This window comes from Podarcis gaigeae, assembly GCF_964106915.1.
Source record: "Podarcis gaigeae genome assembly, chromosome: 10".
NCBI classification, from domain to species: Eukaryota; Metazoa; Chordata; class Lepidosauria; order Squamata; family Lacertidae; genus Podarcis; species Podarcis gaigeae.
In genome coordinates, this window is record NC_139686.1 from 18,529,273 (window position 1) to 18,553,499 (window position 24,227).

Sequence of the window (24,227 nt, forward strand, 5' to 3'; positions counted from 1 at the left end):
TGTCGACTTCTTATGTATCAAGCCTGTCTATGTGCCACCTGTGTTTTGCCTACTGTGACCCTAGCTCCACCTGCTGTTAGATGCCTTGCCCTGTCCTTCACCCTAGCAGCAGTAGTGGGCAGCTGCTACCACTGCCTATGTTTTATAGCAGGATAAGTCTTCGTTGGTTTTTCTTTCGTATGCACATTTTAAACCTTGTAAAATTGCTAGGATGCTTTCTTGTCTTCTTTTTTTAAATAAACTGCTGAAGTAAGGGTCTCTAAAAGACACATGGCAAGAAGATCTAAACAGAACTAAAATTAATGATGTGTCAGTAAAGTTGTCTATAATTTCAATTTCCTCATCTGGATTTTCTAGCACTAAGTAAATTACTTTAATGAAAATAGGCAATTTGGATCGAAAACATGAGTTATTCTGCCAACTATACTGAAAAGTACAAGCTCAACTCTCAGGTAGAAGTTATAAGATACAGTTCAGCTGTCAAACATACTTCAGTGATAGGCAGCATATACAAAAATATGGGCCATTGCTGCAGCTACACTGCCGTGTATCTAAATTTACATCTAATATGAGGTAAAGCAATAATGTAAGAAGAGAACAAAAATTTATAATAATTGCTTAATAGCCACCTAAGGAATATCATCTGTGCTAAGGTACTGAAGGGAGCTGGGGAATTCATGATTAAAATATATAAATCTCAGTTCAATTACACCTCCACTGGATAGTTTATTTATTTATTTCTATTTATTTATTTGAAGTACTTACAGGCTGCCTTACAAGGCAAATCCTCCATAAGGCAGCTTACGAAATATAATTAGCTTCATATACATACTAGGAACATTGTGCTTCCAAATTATGTACAATACAATTTATGTACAATGCTTTTAGTTTTCACCCATCCAGGTGTGGACTTTGGTAATATGGTGCCCTAAGCAAGAACAAATGTTTGGTGCCCCCCTCCAAATATTTCTTAGTTTTGGTACAGGTGCTTTTTAAATGGATCTTCTCAGTAGGTACCCATAGAAACATAGGATATTAAAAAATATATATTAGTAGTACTATTTTGCACTCCCTTGGCTCGGTGCAGGGGGGGGGTCACCTGCACCACCCTAAATCAGGTGCTGCACCCATCACCCTGTGATCCATTCTGCTGTGCCTATCCACCAAAGCTGTTTCCAGCCTATATACCAATTTCCCTAACCCTGGTTTTGTCTCATCAACAAAAGATGTTAACTAGCCGAACAGGGACTATCAGCTGGAACTGCCTCTAGGCCTGATGGAAGAGTGATGGATGTTCCTTCCTCTGCACAGTTTGGAGCAAGCCACATCAAACACAGTTTATCATCCACGCAGCTGATGAGCTATGTGTGGACTGGACTGTCCCAAGAACCTAGGGCTCATCCAGACTTTCTTTGGCGCTGAGCTTTCCAGGCAACTTTAAAACCTGGAGATGTCTAGAAAAATGGCACAATAGGAAGCCTAGATGAGCCCTTAAGTTTTGCTTCTTATGACTACAAAAACAGGTGGGTTTATTAAATACCTCACAGGCAAAATACATGTACATTTGGTTCAGTGCACCACAAGTTTGGTTTAGGTCAAGATTTACAATCCATTTGTAAAATAAAGGTAAAGGGGCCCCTGACCATTAGGTCCAGTCATGACCGACTCTGGGGTTATGGCGCTCATCTTGCTTTATTGGCCGAGGGAGCCGGCGTACAGCTTCCAGGTCATGTGGCCAGCATGTGACTAAGCCACTTCTGGTGAACCAGAGCAGCGCACGGAAACGCCGTTTACGTTCCCGCTGGAGCAGTCCCTATTTATCTACTTGCGCTTTGGCGTGCTTCTGAACTGCTAGTTTGGCAGGAGCTGGGACCGAGCAACGGGAGCTCACCCCATTGCGGGGATTCAAACTGCTGACCTGATTGGCAAGTCCTAGGCTCTGTGGTTTAACCCACAGCGCCACCCGCATCCCTAATATTTGTAAAATAGAATCACATTAACCAACATTCCAGTTCATGGAAGTTATGAAGGGTTTCATTCCAGTTTTGCAAACTTGAAAAGTGCAGTTTAAACCTCCAATAGTTGAAGCTTCAAGGGCAGTCTAGTTTCTCTAATGGCAATGTCATTAGCAACATTGGACAAAGTAATAGTTTCTCAAAGGCAATGTGAAAAGAAATTTATCATAAAAGTTGTATGTAGTGGTTTCAAACAATTACAATTTTATATCACCACTTCTATTGCACCAAAAAAGATGGTGCCTGGCTCTCCTTTCATCTATTTGCAGGTGAATTATTCAGATTCCAGTAAGAGGGCACACATACACTGCCATCTCATTGTTTTGACAATAATTGCAGCTATACAACCTTCTTTTAGGCAGCTAGGAATTCTTTCAGTAGCTACTGAACTGCCTGAATTGACAACAAATCTAAGGTGATCAACACTCAGAGATTCACCAGAGCTTTTGTTTGTGTGTGTTACCCAGAAATCTGCTTGCACCTTCAAAGGGTTATATGTAGGCTGAAAATACTATCATCCCCCTCCCAGCCCGCTATCCCAATTCTAGGAACTGTTCCTAGGAAGGGAAAAAAATGCTTACCAATAGATGTAAACTCCTGGATTCTAAAGTGATGGGGACTGCTCAGTGTCAGCTTAACACAGGCTGTCTGCAAGAGCCTAGGAACAGTTCTGGGTGAACACATGAATGCGCCTGTGTCTGCATCATATAAACACTGCTGATAGCAACATTATTTAAAGAAACAAAACTATTTGAGCCTGTTATTACTTTTGGCAGAGTAATAATCAAAGTTGGCCGAAGAAGAAGAAGAAGAAGAAGAAGAAGAAGAAGAAGAAGAAGAGGAGGAGGAGGAGGAGGAGGAGGAGTAGTACAGTCCTCCCTCACTTCTTCCCTTAGCATTGCCAAGTGCCTTCACAATATTTTCTGGAGTAACACAGTAAACCTAATTTCTGAAGTAGCAAGCAAGGCAGCGGCAGCCATATTAAATTGGGTGCTTACAGATCTACCTTAGAAAGACAACTAGTGATGGTCTCGTGTGCAGAGTGAGCACAGCTTTTCACTGTCTTCACTGTGCTTCTGACTCATGTATTTATCAGTGATTCAGAATCATGATATCATTCATACCAGTCTCCCAAATACTTCAGGTGGGCTGTCCACTTTTTTCAAAAAAGCACTGCTTGCAATTTTATTGTGTTTCACATTTGCTTGGTATGTAAAAAAGTGTGAGCTTTTTACACCACAACTTTTACAAATATACACCATGTACAGCCAGCTTCTGCCTCAAACACATAGGAACTGGTTTCCCTAAGCTGGATCTGAGGAGACACAGTTGCTCATGACAAGTACCCTTCCTTCAACAGTGGCTTTACAACTCGGAAGTACATATGCTTGCACATGTCCTTAAATTTTAAAGGTATTTTCTTAAAATTGCTAGTTCTTGAAGCTTAACACAAGGCTGAACAACACATACACGTAAGACACAAACTGGCAGAAAATTCCTCTTTTCATACAATTACTGAGGGAAGGCTACAAACAAAATAGCTTAGCTAAATTACACCAGGCATGGGGAACCTGTGGCCCTCCAGATGTTGTTCAACTACAACTCCCATCATCTTGGACCACTTGCTGTGCTGGCTGGGCTTGATGGGAGTTGGGGTCCAACAGGTTCTCCACTCCTCATCTATACTATTAGCATATCTTGTTCATTGGCTGAGTGTCCATTTACATGGTGACCGTATATATAGTCACACAAAGAGGCACAGATAATTCCCGGCCACCTTCTCTGTCACTTGTATATAATAAAAGGGTTACCATACAATTTGAACAGTAGATGACTAGTAAATGTCTTGTAGACATTTGTACTGGTAAATGACTTTCATTTAGTGCCAATCTCTTATTTATTCTATACCAGTTAATTGTCCGTAACATTTTGTGGAGAGGATATGTGGTCTTTTGAAAGTCACTTGTTCTCAGGCATTCCCTTCATCCTTACTCACCTCTTTCCTGAATGCATATCTTAGTTTGAGAGGGAAGCAAGGGGAAAGCTATTACAGTATACCTAAGAAACATTGCCCTCTTCCTAATGCCCATCATTACCATAGGTAGGGCAAGAGGAAAATCCCCATATAGAAGGACCCTTAGTGCTAGTACCGGAGGCAAGCTACAATTTTTATCTCCCAGTGCAAATTGTGTCCCAGATTTTCCTTATTTTACTCTGTTACACAGATATGATTGAGACCCATCCTAATTTGGATTAAATTTCTTAGTGTGACACTCAGGTGTGATGGAACCCTTGGAACTGGCTTTTATATAACACTGACAGCATATACAAGCAAAGGACATGGAAAATAGTGTTGAAGCATTCTCTGATTAGAACTGCCCACTGTATCTGGTGCATGTGTGTGGTGAACAACCTCCCCTGAACAAGAGAAACCTAAATCATTTACCGTACTCAGCCTTATGTCTTATGTCCTTGATGATAGTGTCATTCTAAGGCCAGCAAGCCAGCTGAAGGAGTATCACAAATCAAAGACAGAAGCAAAAGAAGAGGTAGGAATGAAGGAGCTAACAGAAAAAGGCCAGAAGTCTTGGCTGATTTACTAGTAACTGGGGGTCCTGAGAAGGATCAGGAAAGCCAAAAGTTTATAAAATCCCCACAGTATCATAAAAGGCAGAAGACCTATAATGGGAAGGACGTCAGGTTTGATTATAGAGAGTGGAAGAGGAAACAAAAGTTATATCAGAATTTTGTAGTAGTTTAAACATCTGGAAATAATGGAGGAGAAAGATGGAACAGATGGTTAAAAGGGAGCTGATCTGAATCCAGATTTCCCTAGGACTCCCAGACAATGGATTCTTCAATCTCCAGTCAAGCACAACTTGTTGAAACCCAATCTGCTTCCTTTTGGGATGCAGAAATGGGCAACATGGATTTTAAAAAACCTCATGCTACTTATTGCTTCCACACAGAGCACAGCCTTCCCATTTTAACTATGCATACATATAAGGATTTTTATTTATTTATTTTTTTAAAAAAAGTTTTAACTTCAGAAGTTGGCAGAAATGTACGATTCTGATTTCAGCACGAAATATAAAGAGGATAGATTCTGTATGAGACTGGGCAGGCAGAGGGTAGGGAAGACAGCAATCTGATATATAATTATTTATTTAGATTTATAGCCCACTCTACATCAGTACCAATACCAGAGCTGGATAGTACATAAAATAAACTATTTTTAAAAATCTACAAAACACCCCAGACACATTCCTTCAAGATACTACAAACAAACAAACAAACAAACAAACAAACAAACAAACAAACACAAAAAAGATTAAGTAAATAGGTAACTCTAAACTTTTACAGAAACAATGAAAGTACCTAGTTTTCATGCAAATTCTGCTATATCCTCTGTACTACCTTAATTAATCTCTCTTAGTCTTTTGGAGATTCAGAATTGTGCTGATTCTATGATCTCATTTTGTTAGCCACAAGAATGAATTCAGGGTAGAAGCAACCACAGCTCCAACATGTGGGGGAGATTAACATACTTTGGAAAGGCAACCCTCACATTTAAAGTTCTGTCTGCATCATCTAAGAAAAGAATTTCATTGTGATGGTGACAATGCAAGGCAACAGACTGAAAACTTGGACTAAATGTTAATGTTACACTTTTTTGCCTAATAATTGACTGTCTATTGTTTATATGTCAATAAGCATAATAGCAAAATAAATTAATTGTGAATCTGGAAGTTTGTGATTCAAATCTCACCTCTACCATGAACTAACTAATTGACCTTAAGACAAACCAGTATATTTTCTGTCTCAGCACACTTGCAAATTAGGGGATAATACTAACCTCATTTACATGATTGTTGTAAGAACCATTGAGAATTGGTCACTCAAATGCTGTACATAATTTTCATTACTTATAATATATTTATCAGATTTGGGGGGCGGGAATTAAAAGCCAGTCAAACAAAAACAAAGCACAGCAGCTAAAATAATCTGAAATTACAGAGATGAATGGGTTAAAAAAAGAAACCTCTAGAGAGCATAGGTTTTCAACCTTTTTGAGTCCACTACATTCTTTCTGCGGCACCCCTGTGGGGCTCAGGAGCCCAGTTACGTCACCCCTTTCCTGCAGAGCTGGCAGCCTCTCACCCTTTTTCATACACCCTCCCTTGCGAAGTGTTCCCTCAGCCCCCTCTCCTTGGGAGTCCTTCAGGCAGCTACTGCTGCAGTCCCTGGTCTGTGATCTACCCCCCTGCCCCAAAGAGATGCCTATTCACATGGTCCCATAGGGGCCTGGGACTTGTCTGTCCATTCCCAACATCAAGGGCTGGAGGACTGGCTGGCTAGGCTCCCTCACCTGCTTGCTTGCTTACTCTGAGGTTGCCTTGGTTCCTGGCAACCAGAAACCCCTGGCCAGCTCCAGAGGCAACATTCACCCATGGAGCTTGCAGTTAGGGTTGCAGCAACAAACAGGTGTGCAAGCCTTTGGGAGGCAGAGACGTGAGATGGCATCAAAGAAGGGAGGGAAGGAAAGAGGGCAAAAGCCAGTATTGCCTGCAGCACCCCAACTGTCATTCAAGGCACCCCAGGGTGCCACGGCACACTGCTCTATAGGAAAATAACCACTCCTTTAGACAGTGGCTATATGTAACGATTGATTCAACTGTTGAAAAAATAGGTCAGCCCTGGTCATTGATACAGTTACTTCCAGCTGTCCTGTCTGTAACTTTGTTGACTTTTTTTTAAAAAAAACTTTTTATAAAAGACTTAAAGTTAATGGTGTGAAAACATAGACTAAGAGAGCACAGGTGATGCTCGCAAGTCAAATATGAGACAGAAAAACCTTATTGGCAGCAGAGAGTTGAAGTTCTTTTTGGTGAAGCTCTTCTGAGTTGGAGACTGTTTTCTGAATCCAGACCATCTCCCCCTATAAGGTCAATTGCCATCTGCCTAAAAGCAGTGCAATTATATTCTTATTTTCCATTGCCATTGTTCATATTTGGGTTTATGTTTTGAACCTGTGCTAATATTGCTTATGAGAAGTTCCATCATTTGAAACCTGGAGTAAGCACTATAGTCTTTGGGGAGGTCCAGATGTCCTCAAGCTATGGATGTTCAACCCCTGTGTTGGAAGCTGCCCAGAGTGGCTGGGGAAACCCAGTCAGATGGGCGGAGTATAAATAATAAATTATTATTATTATATATTGCCCCAAACACATCCATTGGGGTTGATTCATCAGTGTGCTTGTGTTCCACATCCCTTCCTAAGAAAGGCTTGCCTCATTGCTATGAGAATTCTTTAAATATCAACTAGCAGGCAGATAGGGGCAAGTGACAGCTTTTGTTTTGAAGAGCTTCTGCTGGGAAACCTCAGAAATCTAAAGCACTAAAGACATCACAGGAAAATCTATCTCCCCATGGCTTCTACTGACAAAGCTAAGCTGCAGACCAGCACTTTACATGGTGATAAACTATAATCAGCATCTAATGATTTGAGAACTCTGTTGTGACACATATCTGGTAGATAAACTGTACATAAGCAGGCCAAGTTATTTAGATTTACATTAATTCCACAATGAGTGCCTCACCACACATATAGCAGGGCTCAACTATAACTTCTAATCCAAGTGTACCAGCTTGCACTCATCAGCACATCTGGACTTTGTTAAACAGTACTGCTTTCCAGAAGCTATGCTACTCACCCTCCCAACTCCAAATAGAGCCCCCACAACCAGTATGGCACCAGGAACCAGTTAAGAAAAATTACTGGGAGGGGGTAGTTAAACTGTGGCCAGAATATATGGTGACAGTTGCACTTCATCCTTTCAATGATACAGGAAATACAGCATGCACCCTGAAAGACAATCTGGAACAGGCAGCTCAGTTTACTGGAATGGCCTGGTCAATGCTAAGCATTTTGCTATGAATTTGTCTCTATATTAAAACCTATTCCTGCTACTAAAAGACTAGGAACTTTAAATTAAAACAACACTAATACCATATCCTCTTTCTGAAATACTTCTCCTCATCCAAAGTTAAACACAAGCACATAGAGAAATTAAAGAACCAGAATGTCTTTGCCAAAACTCTTCCCTTCTCTTTAACAGTAACCAATTTGCTAGTTGAGTGGGTGGGAATCTGATACTGTGTGAGGAATGCAAATAGGGAAACTGAAGGAATCATCACAGAATGCTACAAAATAGGTAGTCATTATTTGGTTGCTGAATCTAAGTTGTTCAATCAAACTTTTTGTACGCATTCTGATGACTGAAACACTCTTGCAGAGACTAGTCATGTTATGAGTTAATTCCCTTCTGAGTTTTCTAGTTTTGTTGTGTTTTTTGCAAAAATTAACAGTTTGTTGATGATCCACACTTTACATTGTTCATAGTTTGAGAAATACATCGTTTTACTCATTAATTTTTATTATTTATTTATTTAATGAATACTCTTGGCTCTTAATATTTTAACCAGTTTCTGAGATGATATGCTCTCATCCATGGTTGCCTTTTTTCCTTAGGGGTTGCTGGGGAGAGATTAACAGATTCATGAGGAATGAACTCCCCTTTACACAGCAAAACTGAATCTCCAACATGGAACCTACCTACTTATTGGGCAACAGAAGTTATAACAAGAATTCTACATTTCACAGAACTAATTCTGAAAATGTTGATGTTACACTGGCTACTTACCATTCATCTGAGATAGAAGTTGTGAAGCATTTTCAAAGAGTAATTTTGCTTCTGTACTCTAACCCAAAGGTTAGTGTGGCTACAGAGTTTCTGGAAAACTCCAGTTGACTTCTTTGTGAACTTTATTCTACGCTAAGTTGTAAGATAAATTAGATGTCAAAGGGCTGGATTTGAGAGAGCAATCTAGATGCTGTTCTAGCCCACGCTGCCAGATGAAAAACTTGAACTCGGGTTTTTATTTCTGCCAAACTATTTAATAACTCTGTTGCCAAGTGGCCTGTCTCTTGGGCCTTCTAATCTGGTCTGCTGCTTCTGGTCTGGTGGAGGATGTTATTCTGTCACCAGTGTTGATGTAAGAGCCAATTGCAAGCCCAATTGGTTTTGTACATGGAATTGAAGGAGGTGCCATCTTGTACTTTGCCTTGTGCAACAAAATATATTGTGTTGGTCCTCCATAGACAGATATCTTCAGTTGTTGCTTTCATGGTGGTTAGAAAATGAGACAGAGCTTGTCCTGTCCCCATTGCTGTTAGCCACATCTCAAGTGGAATGTATTAAGCAGAATGATACTGATGGTTACAAAATGCTTTAAGGGGTTTAGAAAGTTACCTACTACGTACTGTATATGATTTGGATTTTAACTGTTCTTCAGTCTATAAAAATGGAACTACGATGCTATGCTGAACAGGTTAGTCAACTGCTAGAAGGGCAGCCAAAAAGACCACATAAAAGCAGGTTTTCAGGAGACACCTGTTTATTAAAAAGTATTTTCTGTGAGAGTTACAAATCTCACATTCTTCAGGATAAAAACCTAAGAAGCTCATGATAGGAAAATACTCTCAAGGTTTTTACTTGGGTTTTTGCATCAAGCCTGCAGGATCATAGAGTCTCATAATACTAGAATTCTTTCCTCTCCTCATATTGTTGGGGATGGATGTCAAATGTCAAATGCCAAGAAGCATTTTATCAGCATGGTGAAATGAAAATATGTATTTTACATTAAAGTCTGTGTATCAAAGCCTTTTGTTGGTGAATGGCCATCTTGCTGCAAAGTGACAGTATTTATTACTCTTCCAGTAAAGCTGAATATTACAAAAACTGTAAAGTTGATTTCTGACCTGTTTTAATGTTGGTTTTAACTATCGGAAAAAGAACTTAATTGAGCAAACATTAAACATTTTATTTCAATATTAAATGTTAAGTGAAAAACCACTGCTACCAGAGTACCGGTGCTTCAGAAGAAACCTTTGGTGGAAAGGCTTTTTGGCTCCAATTTGCTGCCTTTGGCAACAGAGTAATTTAGTTGAAATAGGAGTGAAAGTGAAGTAAATGGTGGTGGTGGCTGGGGGCCCAAAAGTGGCTGTCCAAAGATGGGAGTTGCTGCTAACTATCTGGCAAATGAATTACTTAGCTAAAAATCACCAAGAATAGTTTAAGTGACTTCTATAGCTTTTCAGAAGTATCAATTTTCCTTCAAACAGTTCTTCCATGTTTGTGTTAGCTAGAAAAAGGAGGAGGGGAGCTTATGTCTCATAAGTTGTACATGAATTTTTCTGACAATAAGCTTTGTTATCTACTAATCTAGGATAGCATCTTAATAATAGGCCTGCATGCCTATAACTCTCTCAAAATAACTTGTGGGACTTCTTACAGAAAATAAGGCTGGGTTTCTGATGTGCCTAGAGTTACTACAGGTAATAAGCACTTTCTTATTCCTCCATGGAAGCTAAGCTGACACTTACAGACACGGTGCTCCTATTCAGTCCCAGGCACACATGGAATAAACTGCTTATCTAGACCCATTTTAATCCAGCCCAAGCTGTAACATGGACTGAGATTCCACCCAAAACAAGATCAATGCTACTTGTCTGGATTGACAGGCCATCCACACAGAGCAGTTCTGTCTTATTTGGATTTAGCTTTCAGTTTATTAGTCCTCATACAGCCAGTGTGGACTCCAGGCACTTGTTTCATATCATAGGAAAATAAAATGATCAACGATTTTTAATGTGTAGGACTTACTTCAGTCTTGCACGTAACTATTTATAGGACAGATTCCTAACCCCACCAGAAACTGGTTGCCTTTAACCTTTGGCGTTTTCTCTTTTTGAGAAAGTAAGAGAGTCAACCTTCATAGCTGGAAAAAATATTAAAGTGCTGTAGTAGCTTTCAGTTTGGGGAAGGCATAACATGTGAGGAAGTAGGTAGCAGCCAAGGGGATTTGCCTAAGGCAAGCTGCAAATTGCATGGCAGACTCACATATTGAATCAAACAATATTCTCGTACCTGTTGCTTCAGCTGTTGTACCAAGCGGTCTTTCTCTCGTTTAAGTGCAGCTACTTCATCTTGGGTTTTTTTCTTGGAGGACGACAGCTCCAGCAGAGCAATATTGGCATCTTTTTCACTAATGGCAGCTAGAAGGGCTTCTTGCCTGAAAAAGAACAGGCGAATGGCTTAATTGCACATATATTCAACATCTAATTGTACCTGGTCAAGTTTTTAAGTTTATTACTGCCACCTGCCCCAAGTCCCCCTTTAAAATCATGCTTTTAAAAATGATTGTCATATGAATGCCAAGCTGCTAGATCACTGCAATGACCAAGAGTGGTATTATGTGGGAAATTTAAATGAAGGTGGCTCCCAGACACTTATTGGGGTATGGCTGGTGCTGTTTGCTGTTACCTCCAGTCTGTGTCTGCCTGTGTCCCCATGACACAGAAAAGAGGCCACTGGAGGATGCTTTGCTGAAGGGGCTGTCAAAACAGGAGCCAGGCCTGGGAGACCTCTCCAAATTGCAAATTATCCATCTCCACCTGCATTCTTAATGGATAATATAAACCCAAATAGTCTGTGTAGAAGTTTGCAATCAGTCCTTAGTTCAAGGTGTGAACTCAATACACTTCAAGCTACTCCCCCTCCCCCCGTACAATATGCAGCTAGGCCTTAAGCAGAAAAATTCCCCACAATAAAGGTAATGATGTGGTCACATGATTCAGCTTTTATTATCAACATCTCTATAGAAATTCTGTATGATATAAAAAAAATCAATATTTGCTTTCCCATAGTTATAATGTTTTGATCCTCATTCTTCTTTCAGGATTCTCAGACTATAGAATCACTGCTCAGTTGGCTAAGACAAGAGATAATGAATGCCTTAATCGCCACCCCAGCACCTTAGTCACTATATCCCCAACACAGTGTCTAATGATTCAGGTGAACTTTTGCCATTTTTTTTTTAAAAAGATCGCTCCTATTTCCACGATATAAACATGCAAGCTGTCAGCTGGTACAGTGGTACCTCGGGTTACAGACGCTTCAGGTTACAGACTCTACTAACCCAGAAATAGTACCTTGGGTTAAGAACTTTGGTTCAGGATGAGAACAGAAATTGTGTGGCAGTGGTGCCACCGCGGCAGCAGCAGGAGGCCCCATTAGCTAAAGTGGTGCTTCAGGTTAAGAACAGTTTCAGGTTCAGAACGGACCTCTGGAACAAATTAAGTTCTTAACCCGAGGTACCACTGTACTGTAGTTCTCTTCCTAAGTACTACCTTTCACATTATTTAATTAAAGGATGCTGGTCCAAATGTGATATTCCTTTACTGGTTTTACACTTGAAATTATTTATAGCAAGATTAGCTAACCTTTGGCCCTCATGATGGTGTAGGCCAATGTGGCCAAGAATCCTAGGAGTTGTAGCCCAACAACATTTGGAGAGCCACACAGTTTGGCCATCCCTGATTTAAAGCTATAACCCACTCTAGATCTTAAGACATGTATATGGCAAAAAAGCATTAGCTTGTCCTCTCAGACCAATATGTAACCCAATATGAAAGTCATTATCGTAGGCTTATTGTATGTATGAATGTAAGTGTAAATTGGTTTGTATAATTAAAAGAATGCCAATCTTGGGGTGTATGATACCAACTAAGAACTAGGAATTTGACAAGCACAAAAGAAAGGGAGGGAAAACATGCTGGAATTGGCAGGAAAAGATAACGAGTGTACACATAGTCCAGCCACACACAGAAAGCTATCATGTCATGCATACTGCACTTGAAAAGTTACTGTCTATTCTTATATTAATCTGGGCAGATCCACACATGGAGTATGCCATTTGATGATATTTTGCTACTTGATGATTAGCAGTTGAAAGTATCATCTGCTGTCACTGAAAGCAATGTGTTTCAGCTGGTGCTAGTTAAGGAATATGAAAGCTCTGTCTATAATATTTGATCTGTGACAGCAGTTTCACAGGTGTTAAGTAATCACTCAAAGTTGCTGTCATCAACAGATGACTAATGAATAAACACTAGGTATGCAGTTTTGGACAGGTTTTTCAATGAGTAAATTATTTTAATAATTTAAGTCAGGGGTCAGCAACCTTTTTCAGCCGTGGACCGGTCCACCGTCCCTCAGACCATGTGGTGGGCTGGACTATATTTTGAAAAAAATATATGAATGAATTCCTATGCCCCACAAATAGCCCAGAGATGTATTTTAAATAAAAGCACATATTCTACTCATGTAAAAACATGCTGATTCCTTGACTGTCCGCAGGCCGGATTGAGAAGGCAATTGGGCCGCATCCAGCCCACGGGCCTTAGGTTGCCTACCCCTGATTTAAGTCCTTATCCTATCGCTGACAACTGTAAGTTCTATGAACTGCAGATTTCTTCTACTATCAGAACTCTACCATCATATTATTCAACTTGTACAAAACAGTAGCAGCACAAGCTCTGTGCAGAATAATTCCTGGGCAGAAATATAAGTTGAGAGTGAATTACTGGAAGCCCTGCACTTGAAATGTACTGATTTTCCCCTAACAATACAACCCTGTGTAAGTTAACTAAGAAATAAGTCCTAAGGCTTAACTCCCTAGTTAAGTGTGTTTACAGCAGTCTGTAGCCTTTGCTTTTTTTAAGCAAGCCATTCAGATCTCGACAGATCACAAAGCACATTCAGGAAATCTGAGGAATTCCCCTGTTAACAGATTGCCAAGGCATACTGCAAAGGCATCTTGGATCTGGCTTCAAGGATATATATTGGTCTCCTAGTTAAAGGCTCATCCATGGAGCAAGACCATTTGCTGGTCACATTTCTCCCATTCCTGCTGCGGAATGATATGAATAAATCACTGGGCCGAGGTCAGAGCAGCCTGCCCATAAAGTGATTCATGGACCCAGCAGCGCCATCCCTCAGGACTATGTACTTTATTACAGTAAACCTCAGAACAAGATACAATTTCCTGTCTCAAGGAGCAGCTTTTAAATCAGGACACCTGGACAGCCCTGCAACCACTTAGAAACAATAGATATCAGCCCTACCAGTGCTTCTTGTTGTTGGCCTCTACTCACCAGTGAGCTGCTGACTTTCAGTTTCAGAGGTAACTACAGTGGCCCCAAGGTGATGGAGTAAACTTCTTAACATGCTCAATGTTCTCCCTGTTCTAGATCTGTTATTTTCCCCATTAAAGAGACTGGTATGTTTTTTATACTAATTTAAGAATACGGAATGCTCTGGCTGCACAGATCACAAAGCTGCTATGAATCTGACTTTTTAAGACTAATCTCCATCACCTATAAATCAATACAGGAACATATTTTGACAGTAACCCAGGTTTTTGATCATTACACAAACCATTATATTGTTCACAAAGGCTATATTTCACAATTCTTTGCTAAGTAATTGCTATCAATGCTGACCAACGCTGCATATCGTTCAAAGCCACAGAAGGACAATAATATTTACTGAATGGGGTCCTTTACCTTTTAGCTAAGTCTAGGCTTGCTAGTTCAACTTCCTTATGCTTGCAAAAAAGATAGACCCAAAGCAACTTACTTATAAGCTGATTCAAATGCAATGCATTGGATAATGATTCCAGTTTAATGTAAACATAAAACTGTATTAAGAGATTACTGTTTATAGTACAGAGATTATTTATGCAGTTGATAATGATGCCCAATGGGGTCTCAGAGCCCTGATGATTCCATCCCCCAAACTGAAAATCAACTTCATATATGAATAAAACCCCTACAATACTATTTGGGGTTACATCTCATCTTAATTGCTGCATATAGTACATAGCACATATAGTAGTTATTTACACCGAGAGTATATTGGGGGCCTTTAAATCCCCTCAGTATGTTGGATGTGGAATGTTTCTCCCCTACTTTGTTTAAAGGGGGTTAACCTTAACGTAATTTTAATGAAACCCTAAACAAATTTCATGAATGTACCACCCCTTTATTGTAGGTGGCACAGTTTGAGGCAAATATTTCACATATTTTATAGCCTTTGTAGGTTAGTTGTAACCAGAAACTGACAGGGATGTTAAAAGCAGCAGCACGTGGTCTCTGCTCCTCTTCTCAACTAACAAAGATTAGAAGCATGTTACAAAAATGTTGCCTTTGTTGTAATGCAGAAGTCATTACAGCAGTCAAAGTTCACCACAAACCCTACCTAGGGGATTGATGCTAATAACTTTCATGTGGTTCCAGAACTGCCAAGTTCCTTAGAGAGAACAGTGTTCTCAAATATAAGCCAAAGCCCTTCTCCTTCCTGAAGACACAGACAGAGGCCAATGCATGCTCAAAGCAGGGGTTGAGCTGAGGGGAGAAAAGCAGTAACTGCTTGACAGAAACAGGCACCTTTTCACAGAGATCTGCCGTTGACATTTTCTGTCCTGGACATCACCGTGGAAAAACTCTGAGGCTAACTTAAAAATAGAGTTAACAAATTATTGAAACCAAGAATGAAGTTCAGAGGGGCAATAAAGATAACCTGAATGATCTTATGACAAAAAACTGTGAACATTATGACAAACACTGAAATGCAGCTGGGAGAGGGAAGATTTTGAAACCTAAGCTTTCCAAAGCTGGAAACATTTTAAGAAATGAAGCAAATGTAGCGAGGGAGGAAACGACTGAGAAGGCTTTTAATGACAGGAGCCAAGTTTTCAGATAACCTGTGTGGGACAGAAGACTGAGAAAGTGCAGCCCTTCTATAAATAGCCTTAAACAAAATCAAATAAAAAAAACTCCTTCAGAGGAATATAAAAAGGCCTGCTGGTTCAGACCAATAATCCATCTCTTCCAACATCCAGTTTCCATTAGCAGTCAGTCAGATGCATAAATAAGCCCTCAAACTGGGCATTGAGGCAACAGCTCTCTTCTGCTGTATGGAGGTTCATTTAATTGTTAAGACTAATAGACTCCCTCTGTAACAACTGTGTAGAACAAAAACAGGGCAAATCCTAGAATTGACAGGGAGCCTGGGCAAGCGACTGCTTACAATAAAAAACAGTTTTTATAAAAGCTTCTGCATACCTCAATCTACCTTTTAGATTCAACATGTAAAACTGATTAGACAACAAGATTATTACAGAATTTCCATTTTAGGAGTTATATCAGAGTCAAAATAGGTTTTAGTCCAACAAGTCACAAGTACTGAAAATAAGTAATACAGGCTCCAAAAAAGTGGTTAAAAACAAAACAAAACCACCCAGATGCAGGGTAGCCTAAGGTTGTTTCCTATTACAGGTTCTCTTTACATGGAGAGTATGGAGTAGCTTTAAGATGGTTCCAGTTATTCTGAGAAAATGAGGATTCTCCCAGAAGGGATGTGTGTGAGATAAAGCGTTGTGTGTAGCTAAGAGAATGGGGCTCCATTTCTGCCTCAAAGCTTGTTTGCACAAATCTGCACCGACCTCACGGTGACTATTCATAAAGCATCCCCAAAAGAGCTGTAAAATCTGCTTTAAGCCCAGGTGCTGTAATTGCTGTCTGTCAAAACAGAACTGTTTTCTCAGTAAACATTTCAAAGCGCCCAGTGCCAGGTTGATTAGTTTGAGGGTGGGTGGGTGATGGGAGTGGTGAATGAGGGACAGAATAAGACTGATGGCCTGTAGACACTGAGCTTTTATTTAGTTAAAGCACCCCAGAGAGACTCCAACTCCACAGTTTAGAGAGAATTCTTGCCTTTCTAGCAGAACCACGCAAGCAACAGGAAGGAATTGTTACCAAAAACGTCTGGGTTCCCGACATGGGAAATGTAAAGCGGTTCAGGAATCAAGAGGAGATCAACACAATGCCCCAACTGGAGTTATTGATCCTGCTGCTCCCAAGGCATCCAAATCTCAAAATGAGGTAATTCCTTTTAGCACAGGGCGGAAGACTTTTCCCACCACATCCCCCTTCAGCAGAAAGTGCTTGCAGTTAAATCTTTCCCTGGTTTTATTCACGTCCTGACCTTTAAGCTGTGTCCTACTTATGTCCCTCTAAGAAGGTGAAGAAGTCTCCATTGGTGCTAGCAAATGAAGACTGGCCGATGTACTTATGCACCTCAGACTGTGTTTAACCTCAGTTCCAATGCTACTGGGCTCCTAAAACAAACACCCAATGCAGATATTATATTGTAATATTATTTCTTTATCTAGTCATTAATTTATATTATATTAATGAAAATATTATATTAAGCTGAGTGTATGAGAGAAGGGAGTACTCCAGCCATATTTTGAAGGATATGGAATATGATGTCTGAATGCAACCACTGTTGTTTGTTACTGGTACATTAATTGTTATTTGTTCATAAACATGCTGTATCATACAGTATTTATTGGTTTGCCTCCTGTAATCAGTATAAAAGTGTTACTTAAGTATCCATTTCTTTTGTCATTGCAACAGAGATTGAGTGCATTCTCATGACACCACGGCTGCCATTTTTCTGAGTTGATGGGTTAAACTATAGAGCACAAGGAGTCAGATGTCAGCATTATTAATTATAGTTTCTCATAACTTCTCACCAAAGTTTTGCTCCCCAACAATTTCTTTGGAAATTGGTTTTTCAGGCAATGGGACGTATCCAATGCCAGGGACTTCTGTGAGTGCAACAGAACTTCTTTCTTTCTTGTTCCCTTTGTGGACCCTCAAACTCAGCTCTTGGGGGTTAGGGGCTCCTCCAGGGCAGATTTTAGGGGGTGCAGGGGGGAAGGAAACACATGTCTTGCTGCACCAGTTGATCTCTACTAGCTCAGCACTGGATACAATTCGTTGTTCTTTATTTGGCTTACCTTACCTTGTTCTGCAAGTTCAAGATTAGAACTGCACTTTCTTGGCTCATGTATTCCCATCCACATTTTAAAGTATTCATTACATTGTATATTTTTATTTATAAACCAACTTTAATGTTTACTATGGAACTTCTGTGGTTTTAATATGGAACAGTGTTTCAGACACAAAATATACAAAATGAAAAGCGAGTTACTTTTGGTAGAAAAGAGATAAATAGTATCCTGCCCAACCCACACCCTCATGGCTACTGAGTTTTGAAAAACAACACTTTATTTCCATTTAAGATGGTGCTCTTTCCCATGAACTCAGACACATACGATATCTTTAACAGAAGAAAAACCTTCTTTTTCACTTAAGTGAAAAACCATAAAACAGAATTTCACCTACGCATACCATTTCATAATCGCTGTAGCTGGAGATACATCCTATACATTACAATATCAGGGGAGTAGCTCGCTAATTAAAACTTTAATTAGGTCTACATTAGATTTTATCCATTTTCCCCACCTCACAACCATGTTTAATACGAATCTAACAGAACATTTTAAATATAGCAACTGTGATTTACAGAGATTGTGGGACTCAGCATGTGGCTTTGCAACTCTTGTTCCTTGGAAAGCTTATCAGATCAAGACAGTCTTAATACACTTGTATCTCTAGCCTTGATGGGCCACTCCTCCCTATCAAGTTGGAAACTATTTTATGGGCCACTTGCAAAACACTTAAGAGTCTAATTCTTAGCAGTTTTTTTAAACTGTTCTGCATGAATTAAAATTGTCTAAGTATAAATTATTGTGGATTAATCCTCTTTTAAAATAGTGGCTATAAAAAATAATATGTCCTAATATGACGAAGAAAAGGTTCTGCAACCTGAAAATGACCCTTTCATAAATATTTGCCAATGGTTTCAAAAAGAGTTTCCAGGTTTGCACTAATGAAAAGCACAAGGCTGGTGGGCAAGGAACAGGACAAGCAGAAGGGTGACATGGTTGTCTTTTCAGTCTCAAATAATACCTGAGAACTATTAATTCCTTGTTGGGAGTCCAACTGCAGGAAGCACTGGATGAAGGAATGCATGAGCTGTACAAATATTTAACATTAAAAAATGAGAAAATACAAAACACTAATGCAGCTATTTATTTGTTTAACATTACCCCATTATCTGTTGTACAGTGGTACCTCAGGTTACATATGCTTCAGGTTACAGACTCCACTAACCCAGAAATAGTACCTCAGGTTAAGAACTTTGCTTCAGGATGAGAACAGAAATCGAGCTCTGGCAACGCGGCGGCAGCAGGAGGCCCCATTAGCTAAGGTGGTGCTTCAGGTTAAGAACAGTTTCAGGTTAAAAACGGACCTCCGGAACGAATTAAGTACTTAACCTGTGGTACCACTGTATTAGGGAATTTGGAGGATCCTTCATCTTGCCTTGGACTTAGGTTGATCGCCGAAGAATTGGTGCTTTTGAATTATAGTGCTGGAGGAGACTCTTGAGAGTCCCATGGACTGCAAGAATATTAAACCTATCCATTCTTAAGAAAATCAGCCCTGAGTGCTCACTGGAAGGACAGATCCTGAAGCTGAGGCTCCAATACTTTGGCCACCTTATGAGAAGAGAAGACTCCCTGGAAAAGACCCTGGTGTTGGGATGGTGTTGGGCACAAGGAGAAGGGGACGACAGAGGACGAGATCCTTGAAGTTACCAACATTGAGTTTGACCAAACTGCGGGAGGCAGTAGAAGACAGGAGTGCCTGGAGTGCTCTGGTCCATGGGGTCATGAAGAGTCGGACACGACTAAATTGCTAAACAACAACGCGTAGTTCCATGAACAGTAGCAGTTAACAGAGCAGTTGTGGCCAGGGAATAAACCTGCATTAGCAATTTAATATTGTTTCAACTACAATATCATAAAAGAGATTGGTTGGAATTTTTGTAAGTTCTGACAGATATTTCACTAATGCTGGCTACTTGGATCATAGGATTAAGATACCTGCATCTCAAGTTTTACTCTTATCTCCCCTTGGAATTCCTAAGACATTTCCACATGGTTTTTTGGGTTTGTTTTTTTTAATGAAGGCCAATTCTACAAGAAAATTAGTCATTTTTAAACTTTGGTATGTTTTCTCTACTGTCTATAAAATAAGGGAGTTGCTGTATTAGCACTCCAGAGCTCCAGTTCTACTAACAATAATCAATAGTTGACTTAACAATCATTATATTTTTTCAACAGGAGTGGAAAGGCTTTCAAAATAAGGTGGTATGTTGGAAAAAGTATGTTGTGGGGTAGGTGATTCCAACCACAGTACAGAACAGTTAGATTCCCATAACTGAAAAACATGAAATAGCTGAATTCATTATCATTTGATTGTCTTGCCAGAACTCTACTTTATGATATGATTATGCAGGCTCCAGTCCTATGTTTTCCAAATCTCTTTAAGCCTGCAACTGTACTGATATTTTTTCCCCAACACAACATAAGATGTGTTGTGGTAAGTACTTTTCGATGACAGAAACAATAAACTGAAATAGCCTTTGGAGCTGTAGAGCTAATTTTGAAATTTTAATATTTGTGGCAAGGAAAATACTGAGCAGTTATGGAGAAACAGAATGGTTAGTGTATGATGTAGAAAGAATGCCAAATAATCAAAATAGCAATTTTTAATCAATATTCATTCCAATACCAATGCCTTTCTCATACAGATAACTGCATTTCTGTAAGAAACTTTGGCAGCTACTGATGATCCCAAATCAGCTTGCTTGTATCTCTGCACCTGAATGTAATGCACATTCCTAATGAAATACAAGTTATTTTCCAGGGGCCTATATATCCGTTTTCCTTCACTGTTGTACCTTGTTTTCGTGAAACATTCTAGTATCCACTGCCAGAAGTCTACTATATGATATGATTATACAGGATCCAGTCCAAATCTGTTTTCCAAATCTGTTCAGCATCTTTTGCTACCACAATCCATATTCTATATCTGAAAACTCAGAGATACTGGTACATGTTCACAGCTTTTCTTATATTTATTAAATCTATGTCTTGCCTTACTTCTAATGAGTTTAGGGCAGCATATGTTGTTCTCCCTCTCTCCATTTTAGCATTGTAACAACATAACAAAAGAGTAGCCCAGCTATATCTAACCAAAGGCTCATCAAATCCAGCATTCTGCTCTCACAGAATGGTATTATAGTGGTTCCAGTTCTACCTTCAGGACCGAGTCCAGAAAGTTACAATGGGGACTAGCTTATCTCCAGTCCTATTTAATATCTACATGAGGCAATTGGAAGTGGTCACTGGAAGTTTCGGAGCAAGGTGCCATCAGTATGCTGATGACACTCAGCTCTATTTCTCCGTAACATCTGAATCAGAAGAGGCTGTGTAGTCTCTGGGCCAGGATGGAGGCAGTGTTGGTGAGTAGCTCCTGTTTCTGAGAAACTGGCAAACTGCCTACACTGGATGGGGCTGCACACCCCCTGAAGGAGCAGGTTTACAGTTGAGGGTGTTTCTTGATTCAGCTCTTTCAATGGTGGCTCAGGTAGCCTCAGTGGCTACAAGTGCCTTTTATCAACTGCAACTGGTTCCACAGCTACGACCATTCCTGGACTGGGGGAGCCTGACCACAGTAGTTCATGCACTGGTTACTTCAAGACTGGACTACCACAGTGCAATCTACATGTGGCTTCTCTTGTGCTTGATCAGGAAGTTGCAGTTAGTACATGATAGCTGACAGGAATGAGACCTTGTCAGCATAGAACACCTGTGTTCAGAGGTCTGCACTGGTTGCAGATTTGTTACTAGGATGAGTTTAAGGTGTTACTATTGGTATATAAAGCCTTTAGCCAGAGGCTTTATCGTAGGCTTTTACCCACAATATCGCCTTACCACATATGTGCCTACCCAGATGTTTAGAACATTTGTATGAGTTTTATTGTTTATTTTTAGTTTATTCTGTTGTGGTTTTAACTTTCTGTATTTTTAAAATTATGGTTGTACATTTTTAAAGGAATGATTTTATTGTTTTATCTTTTTTTGTAAACCACTTTGAGGTCTTTTCTACAACCAAGCAGTATATCAAGTTTATATATATAAATGTGTGTGTGTGTGAGAGAGAGAGAGAGAGCTAGAGATAGAGAGAGATTGAGAGATTGTTAAAGGATTAACTGGTCCTTCCTTCCTCATGTCATAGCCTGCAAATTCACAAATCATCCTGCACAGTTAAGAAGTTGACAGACAAATATGAAAGTGTAACATCCACACAGTTTTCTCATTTCAGTGTCTTAATGGCTGCATTTTAAATGCTTGAATAATCCACACACACACACCCCCCCGACAGGCTACTAGCTGTGCATAATCAGAGAACACTTACTCCAATAGGTTTCAATCTCTGCTGGAGGTCTTTGGCAGTACCTCCAACCAACTTAACAGCATTTTTATTTCCCACTGCCTCAACTAGTTGTTGGGTATCGGTCACCGATTAACAGGATTGGCTGAGCACTGAAAAGCAATGCTCTTTTGCAAGGCTGATGCTCTTTTGCAAATGTGCACAGAAACAGGGCCAGTGTGGTGTAGTGGTTAAGAGCAGTAGTCTCATAATCTGGTGAACCGGGTTCGCGACTCCGCTCCTCCACATGCAGCTGCTGGGTGACCTTGGGCCAGTCACACTTCTTTGAAGTCTCTCAGCCCCACTCACCTCACAGAGTGTTTGTTGTGGGGAGGAAGGGAAAGGAGAATGTTAGCCGCTTTGAGACTCCTTAAAGGGAGTGAAAGGCGGGATATCAAATCCAAACAAATGCATAAGAAAGAGGGTCAATAAGATCAAATCTCTAGGAACATACAACTCCCATCATCCCTATCTAACAGGACCAGTGGTCAGGAATGATGGGAATTGTAGTCCCAAAACATCTGGAGGGCCAAGTTTGGCCATGCCTGTTCTAACATCTTGATAAACATTGGGGAAGCTGCATAATAATCTACATAGGCGTGGGGTGGGGCATGTTCAGCTACTGGATATTTTAGCTTGTTTTTCACTAAACCTAATGGCCTAGAGCAGGTTACATGTCCCAATACATGAATAAATATGATATATTATATGAATACATGAATAAATAAAAATTCAAATACAAATGATCAGGGTTCTGGGCCAACTCACAATGAAGTGCGATGCTAAGAAACTTGTCATAACAGCATCTGTTTCAGTGAACTCCAAGAAGCCACCCTGAGAGCCCAGAACTACACACACACACATGCAAAGCAAAGCATGCCCTCACATGCAATCCTGTACCCTCTGCGGGCAATCAACTGAAGATGAAATCTAATGTTTTGTGAATAGAAACTTGGCCAGACTGAAATGGTTAATTATACCGGCAACTCTGACCAAACTTTCCTCTCACGCATAGTTATAAAAAAAAATATATAGAAAAGAAAGAAAAGCGATTTCTGGGCAGATAATTACTTGGCATTCTCTAACCTATAATCAAGTTTAAAAACACACTTTGGTTTCCTTGAAATATGTCACGGGAAGCAAAATATGAAGGGGCTCTGAAAGCTTGGCAATATTCTTCGAAATAAACTCTTGGAGTGCTGACAAATACTTTTAATTAAGAGTCATCTGTTTTTCCTTAATTCTTCTTCTTAAATATGTAGTTTTCCTTACTCTCCCAAGTCAGGCCTCACTGGCTTACTGCATGTCTACCTTACACTGGAAAGGAGAGAGAAATGTGTGCCGGATACGGACAACTCCTTTGGGTCAAACACTAGTTAAGACATCATCTGAAGATGAAAGGTGCCTTCTTCAGATGACAGCTCCATAGTCTTATATTGTATATTGCTATTTGGGAAGCCCACTTTTGCCATCTGGGGAATAAATGCATATACTGTAATGTGCAAGTCTCCCATGTGGCTTCATTGTCAACAACAGGGGGACATCAATAGCCTCCATTTTGGGTGGTCAGTCAGACAGTCATAAAACTATTATGATGAAAACTGTACCAACAATCATACAAATGAAAGTGTGCAAGCATTAATCCCACATTTTGGGATTAATGTGAAGCAAAGCAGCATATTAACATAGTAAAGATCAAGTGACAGGGGATAGGGAAAATGAAGCTAATATGTCCAAAACCAAGTGCAGGCATTAATGATTTAATGGCTGAAGTAGACTGCAAGGAGAAGTAGACAGATGATCAAAATACTATGCTGCATATCGTAGCAACCAGAGCTATTTTTTAAAAAATAATAATAAAATAAAAGTATTTCTACACCACCAGTTCACACAGTATAACACGGTAGTATACAACAATATATAAAATATAAAACAGCATAAGAACAGTAAAAGAAAACCATTAAAATGACTGTCTAATCAAAAAAATTAAAGTTATATAAGACTGTTTACCATAGGCCAGTAGGTGTTTTATTTTCATGCGCTTTAAAATTTTA

General features: G+C 39.8%; 1 protein-coding gene across 26 annotated transcripts in view; it reads right to left on the reverse strand.

The window, feature by feature from the left end:
• Positions 1–24,227, reverse strand: part of ERC1 (ELKS/RAB6-interacting/CAST family member 1) — a 168,809-nt gene that overhangs the window by 25,813 nt on the left and 118,769 nt on the right. For all 26 annotated transcript variants that reach the window (XR_014555565.1, XR_014555566.1, XR_014555567.1 and 23 more), the window contains one exon: positions 11,006–11,150. Coding sequence is in view for 23 of the 26 variants with exons in the window: in XM_083700024.1 (XP_083556150.1) it covers positions 11,006–11,150 (145 nt within the window). In the remaining 3 variants the exon portion in view is untranslated. The remainder of the gene's footprint in view (positions 1–11,005; positions 11,151–24,227) is intronic.